General features: G+C 36.5%; 1 protein-coding gene across 1 annotated transcript; it reads right to left on the bottom strand.

Moving 5' to 3' along the window:
• Window positions 1-2,232: 2,232 nt before the first annotated feature.
• GGS23DRAFT_587321 (NUC189-domain-containing protein) lies at window positions 2,233-3,833 on the bottom strand. The gene has a single exon (XM_051517479.1). The coding sequence runs from the start codon at window positions 3,630-3,632 to the stop codon at window positions 2,442-2,444; it is 1,191 nt and encodes a 396-aa protein (XP_051367806.1). The 5' UTR covers window positions 3,633-3,833; the 3' UTR covers window positions 2,233-2,441.
• Window positions 3,834-7,266: the final 3,433 nt, after the last annotated feature.

Genomic DNA, 7,266 nt, shown 5'->3' with positions numbered 1-7,266 from the left:
ATAGTTCTATACGTATACGGGGGGACGCGCTTTCCTAAAACGTTAGCCGTAAGGATATATCTAATTCTATCGTTAATACGTTTCCCTCCCTCCGTCTCTTTTTCCTCTTTAAGTATTTTATTTCGAAACCCTCCCTCTATAATTATTATATTCTTATTAATCTTTAGCCTACCTTTCATATTATTAATTTAAATCTTTATTTTTACCTTTAACTTATTATATTTCTCTCCCTTTCTTTAATTCCTTTTTTTACGATATCTTTTCCCCGTTCCGTCGGAATCCCTCTCTTCTTTTCCCTCTCCTTCGTTTATAGAAACGCACGTCGTACTGATTTAACCGACTTAATAAAACTCTTACGGGAGATTTACGGTAACGAAGATAATTAAAGTAATATAGAGGAATATTAGCTTTATATTTTAAATAACTACGATTCGGTAAGGGGTTAAATCGAGCTATGATCTAATATAACTTAAGCCTTCCGGCTATCCGTTAATTAGCCCCGAACTATAGACTAATAGTAATAAGAATAAATGAAGGTAACCTTAACTAACTCTTTCGTATACCTTACTCATTACGCCTACCTTATTAACGAGGATATTCGTACCTTTTATATTATAATAAGCTACGACCTCGAAGGTAAGAAAGCGGCCTTCGAAATAAACCCATACTAAACGATAAGCTACCGATCGATAGAATCGTTTAACTTCTTAACTAGCTAATACCTTTTAAATAACCCTACGTTTATTTTAATTTTTACGATTTATATAGATTTAATAAACCCTAAACGAGTTATTACTAATTCCGATAAGTTCTCTTAAGCTTACTTCGCCGTAGCGCTATACCTCCTTAAGCTTTAGAAATTATTTAGCTTTAATATAGTTAGGAACGGCGCCTTCGATCGGGCGGCGTACGCGTTCGGCTAGTTACGGTAAGCCTAAGAAACGGTAGCCTCGAGCCTATTATAACCCCTTAGTCCGCTTATTACGTCGTGTTAGTAAATTAATAAGATAGTTATAATTACGAGTTTTAAAGCGGTATTCTATCGTATTTTATCTTTAAACGACTAATCGAAGTCGTCTGATAAGCCTAAGAAAATAAAAAACATAATTTCTTTAATATAATAAGGGAATACGCTAAGGTAATAAAGTAATTTTATAATATTTAGGTTCTAAGGGAAAGGGTTAATATTATTAAGCGTTTCCGATAAGTCGTAAATTATTAAAAGTAAATCGACCTTATTAACGCTATAACCTTTACCGAAAATACGCTAATCGGCGAGCTCCTTAGCCGTAAATCGTCCGTTCGTTCGATCGCGTAAGCGGAGGTCCGCCGTTCTTCTATAGCCTTAGGACCTGATTTCCCTCGCTTCCTCGTATTAATAAATACCGACCTCCGTTACGATAACCTCGTTAAGGTTACGACCCGTTCCTTTCCTCCTTCCGGCCTAGTAAAAATTAAAGCTTTTTAGTTTAGGGAAATCTTTATACCGTATAGGTAAAGGAGAAATACCTAATTAATCCTCGGGACGCGCCCGCTTCCTTATTATTCCCTTAACTAAAAGGAATAAGCCGAAACTAAGAAGAAGGTAACCGAGATAGAGAAGAAATACGCCGATCGGGCTATATTAGTAAAGGTAAACTAGGTTAAGTTAGCTATAAAATAATAAAGAAACTCCTTCGTTATATTAAACGATAAGTTAAAAACGCGGCCTTAATAATTAAATAATAACCGGTAGAATAAAGTTTCCCAGTAGTTTTTAAGGAGAAATATTAATTAGAATATACCGTATTATCCTTTTTAATTTAAATATCCCTTATGGTATAATTAAACTAAGAACCTATAATGATACGGTAAAATATACCTTCTTAATATATTACGTAATACGTTTCGATAGGCCTTATATTTATATAAAGTAACTATAGCTTCCGTAAGTACGGGTTATACTATATTTATTATCGAATTTATTACTTAATTAAATTATTATCTTTATTATTTTTTTCTTAATTAAAGATTTATTTTTATTATTAAATTCTTCGTTTTCCGATTAATATATCTTTCTTAGTTATAAGCGCTTAAGTTACTTCGTCGTACCGCTATAGCCGAATAAGTAACTTTTACGTTTCGCTCCTTTTCTCCCCTTACCTCTTATACCTTCGGCTTAGCGACTATTATATCTCTACGACTAAGGAATATAGCTAAGATATAATAACTATATTAGATTCCCTATCTCTCGATTAATATAGTAATATTAGTTTCATTTATCTTAGACTATCATACGAGCTATAATCTTCGATAGAGTATACTTTCGAGTAAACCTATCCGGGATATTAATATCGCGTACGCTCTGCTCCTCCTTAGTACATAGCCTTATAGCGATAGCTATAGAAAGGGGTATCACTTAGACCGCGTTCTAGATATATATTCAACCCTAGTCTAATCTCTTATTTCCGTTTTGTCCTTGTCCGTTTTGCTGGTCGTTGTGACCCCGTGGCCTCGCGCTCACTATCTTCCTCGTCAGACTCTACGTCTTCGTGATTCACGTCATTCTCATCCACGTCTTCCTGGCCCTCTAGGTCACTCTCATCTACCTCATCCTCGCTTGACTCTCTGTCTTCAGAGCTCTCGTTGACTAGACCGTTCACGACAGGTTTTTGGTCGTTGTCGTCATCCTCATGATCCTCCGGGTTTACTTTCTTATTGACCAACACCACACCACTTTCTTCTCCTTCCACGTACACAATGCCATCCTCGTCTTCTCCCTCAAGTAGGTCTCGATTCCACTGCGTTCCCCGACGTAACTCCATTTGCGCCTCTAGCAGGTCGAGCTTGCCCTTTAGAGCTAGTAGAGGGCTGAGGCCTCTTGACCGCTCTTCCAGCACTCGGTGTAAGTCGCTCAGCTTCTTCTCTATCTGGGGCTGGGTCGCCAACGCGCCTCCATGTGCCACAAGTGTCCATTGTACCCAGGCCATTAGACTACCAGCACGCCCTGGTCGTCTGTGCATCCTGGCCGCCAGCTTGGTTAGCAATTTCCCAGCAAGGCTGGAGTCCAATCTCTGTATAGTATTGCGGACTGTGGCGAGATCTGTGGTATGAAGGCAGGACTCTAGAAGCTCTGTATCGTCGGTACGGAGCGCCTGAGATAGGACGGTTCCTAGAGACGAGAGGCTAGATGGTGCCAGAGATCGCCCTGGTATGGTGAGGTTGTTTGGTTGTGCGGATGGTGCCGTTGGGACGTCAATGGTGTCATGTGCGCGTGCAAGTTCACCAAACGTAGGTTCCGTAGCCTCCTGGTCAGATTCGTCCTCAGCTGGCATGCTAGGCGGGGATATGTCGACATCGACGTTTCCATTGTCTTCTAGACGTAGGGTGGTCTTTTTTTGGTCTGCCTCGGTATTCGGCTTGGTCTCATCCCATAATTGTGCAGGTATATTGCTGTCCGACTCATACTCGCTGCTACCCGAATCGCTTGAGATGGAAATGACTTGAGTGTTCTGAATCCCAATTTCTGTTGAAGTGGTTGGAATCGAAACAGTTGTCTCGGACTCATTAATGGTGGTTTTCAAAGGCTGTTTTGCACTTTGTCGGACAACTGGATGAGCGATTCTTGTTGACGGCCTCCGTTTAGTCGACATTTTAGCTGAGAGGAGAAGAGATATGGCAGTAAAATTATGGCAGTAGAATTTTTAAATTTGGGTAGGAAATAATTAACTAGGAAGTGAATGAACTGAAAATTTTATGGATATGAAATGGTCGCAGTTGCTCGTTAAATATCAAAAGTGAGAACGGACCTTAGAAAATTTTAGTTTGCGATAACGGAAAATTATTAATAAGATATAATGCATTTACTAGTTTATATAAGCTAACATACCCCATTACAAGCTACCCTTTACGAATTACTTAAATAGCATATTATTTCCAACCAGTAAGTTAAATATTGAAAAACAATTTTAAAATTAAATAGAATATATTAATTATAATACTATAGTATCTTTCATTATATAAATATAGGCTACTTCTGCAAGCTACTTTAGCTTTATTAAAAAGCCTTGAAAGTCGCATATTTATAAGTTAAATAGCTTATTTAAATAAATTTAAAAATTATAAAGGTTGTATAATATTACGGTTTCAAGGGCTATTCGCTAGATGAAATACTATAAATTAAATGAATAAAGCTATACGAAAAAAAAAACGCTTTATTGAGGCCACGCCTTTAAGAGCTAGCTATATACAGAAGGAGTAGTTACGTACTTTAATATTATATTAATCAAGATTCTATAATTAAATATAGGTTATTATATAAATAGCTTTCTCTATTAATTAAAGTATTTAGATTGTTTCGTTACCCTTTTTGTTTAATTACATATTAATCGATTTTTATAGCGAAAAAATATCTTTTATAATTTATCACGTAGGCATGCGCCCTTAGTGAGAACCACCTAGCTTACCTAAGCTGGTTAAGTACTACTATATGTACTCGTAAATTACTCCATACTCTTTAGTAGCTTTCCTTCTTTTCTAGTTAGTTAATATATACCTTCTTACCCGTATTTCATTACTCCCTTTATACGTAACCTATTAACCTATACGTAGCTCTCGCTAGCTACGTAATAGTTATAAGCCCGGGGTACTTCTAAGGAGCTATTATTACTTAGGTTATTCTAGCGTAAGTAAGCATTATATATTCATTTATCTCTTAGATCTTACGATTATTCTTCCTTCTTATTTCTATACCGGTACTTTACTCTACGTATTAAGTACTAAATAATTACTTACTTATTCGTTATAACGATTAATACGTCCGAATTCTTCCTGAATAAGATTTTAATTAACATTTACCTACGAGCTTACGATAAGTAGCTACGTTAGTTCCTTACGCTTAAGTTAATAGCTACTTAATTCGGTATTTAGAAAGACGTTAATCTAAATGGAGTTAAGTTTAACCCTAGTCGAGTCGTGGTAGGTACTTTTAAGGAGTATATTACTTAAGAGAACGCTTTCCTTAAAGAAAACTATAAGAAAGTAGTCTACGAATAGGTATCGATCGTAACCGAAGACTAAGGAAATTAACTACTAAAGCCTAAGGCTCGAACTCGAGAATAATAAATAGCTTCGTATAATAAGCTCGTTTCTTAGTAAATAACGATCGAGGCTTAGGTTATAGCTATTAATAAGTAATATAAGGTTCTTTATAGCTAGATTCTCGTATCTATTTTTATAGGCTTTCTTAAGGTAGCTAATATAAAGATATAGTTCCTAGACCTCGATCCGATTATTTAAAACCTCGTAAAGATCCTCCGTAAGTAGATTACTTCTACCGAAGCCGCTACTAAAACGCTCGTTAGGCGAGAATACCGTAAGGTATTCTAAAGAATAAAGGTAGGTACTTATAATCCTAAGTAATTCTACGTTACGTAGTAATATACCTTCCTTTATATTCGCGTTTATTACATTAACAAAATTAAGGGCGTTATAGGAGCAAAGGATTTCCTCGAAGTAGTTAAGGCTAAGATCGTAATCGACTAGGCTATTCGGGTATTGTAGTAGTGCGGTGGATCTAGGCTACGTAGCCTTTTCGATGTGTATTTATATGGGTCGCGCACTCATATTTTCATCAGCCAGACTTAGACCTGTAGATATCACGACCTACAGCTATTCACTCCTTTTACCATGCCTTTCTAGCCATCCTCGATTGCCTTTTCCAGTTTTCTTTCCCAGCTGCCGTTTTCAGCTGGCCGATCAACCGATTACAGCTGTTTACAGCTGTGATCTTGGTTGATCGGCACTGGGCCAGTTGTTGGCAGTTGGGTAGCCGTTTCGTGCCTCCGTCAGCGTACCCACGCTGCTCCTATTCAGTATTAATCGCTTTTACGAAAGCTAATAAATTTAGCGAATAACTAAAGACCCTTAAGTAATTAGGCATCGTATTTAGCGCTTTCGTTACCGAGAATAAGTAGAAAGGTAAATTAGGTTATAGAATTTTCGTAATATTCTATTAAGGTCCGACACTAAAAACGAAATTAGGTAATAATAGCAGCTAAGGAAAAGTAACGAGCTACGAATGCCTTTATAAGTTTAGAAGTAAATCATATATATGGCTAGCTCGCTCTTACGGAATCCTTTAGAAGTCCGTTACTAGTTAAACTATACGTTACCTAAAGAATATCCCGACTAATATTATACGAAAAATTAAGGCTAAATACGAATTACCTAAATACGTTAAGCTCCGAAATTAGATTAACCGCTAAGGATAGGACGTTCCCGTAAATAATATATCTAATAATCGCTCCGGGAACGAGAGAAGAAATAACGCTACTACCTAGCTAGCTAATATTAGCGTAATAGTTATCGACCTACGTATTATATACCTATTTACTTAGATTAGGATTTATTTTATAATAAATCTAATCCGATACCTACTATCAGAAAGTACCGTCTTCGATAACTATAGAGCTATCTACCTTATTAATAATCGTAACCTTCTAATAAAAGGGTCGTTCGTTCCCGCTAGAGACGGATAAACGGTCGAAGCCGGTACTACAAGCTTCCCTATTACTAGTACGGATTATAAGATTATCGAAAAGTATATCTTAAATTAATCCGGTAAGCCTATCTTTAATCTAAAGCTTAAAAACGTCGTACTTATTAAAGATTTCTACGTTAATATTATCTCTAAAGCGAAACTTCGTAGTATAGGTATTAAGGAGGAGCAGAGCGTACGCGATACTAGAGGCCTGGATAGGTTTATTCAAAGTATACTCTATCGACGATTATAGCTCGTACGGTAGTCTAAGACGGATAAAACTAATATTACTATATTAATCGAGAGACGAGGAATCTAATATAGTTATTATATCTTAGCTATGCCCTTTAATCGTAGAGATATAATAGCCGCTAGCCCGAAGGCATAAGAGGTAAGGGGAGAAAAGAGGTAAAACGTAAAAGTTACTTATTCGGTCATAGCGGTATAACGAAGTAACTTAAGCGCTTATAATTAAGATAGATATACTAATCGGAAAACGATAAATCTAATAATAAAAACGAATCTTTAATTAAGATAAAAATAATAAAGATAGTAAGGAGGAGCAGAGCGTACGCGATACTGGAGACCCGGATAGGTTTACTCGAAAGTATACTCTATCGAGAACTATAGTTCGTACGATGATTTAAGATAAATGAAACTAATACCGCTATATTAATTAAGAGATAAGGAATCTAGTATAGTTATTATATCTTAGCTATGCCCCGTAGTCGTAGAGATGTAATAAT

This window comes from Durotheca rogersii (assembly GCF_024521655.1).
Source record: "Durotheca rogersii strain YMJ 92031201 chromosome Unknown GGS23scaffold_37, whole genome shotgun sequence".
Taxonomy (NCBI): domain Eukaryota; kingdom Fungi; phylum Ascomycota; class Sordariomycetes; order Xylariales; family Xylariaceae; genus Durotheca; species Durotheca rogersii.
The sequence above is the reverse complement of the archived record's forward strand: the minus strand, read 5'-3'. Positions and strand labels throughout refer to the sequence as shown.

Bases quoted from the DNA above. Each gene is read 5' to 3' on its own strand.
- GGS23DRAFT_587321 (XM_051517479.1), bottom strand. From the start codon at position 3,632: ATGTCGACTAAACGGAGGCCGTCAACAAGAATCGCTCATCCAGTTGTC.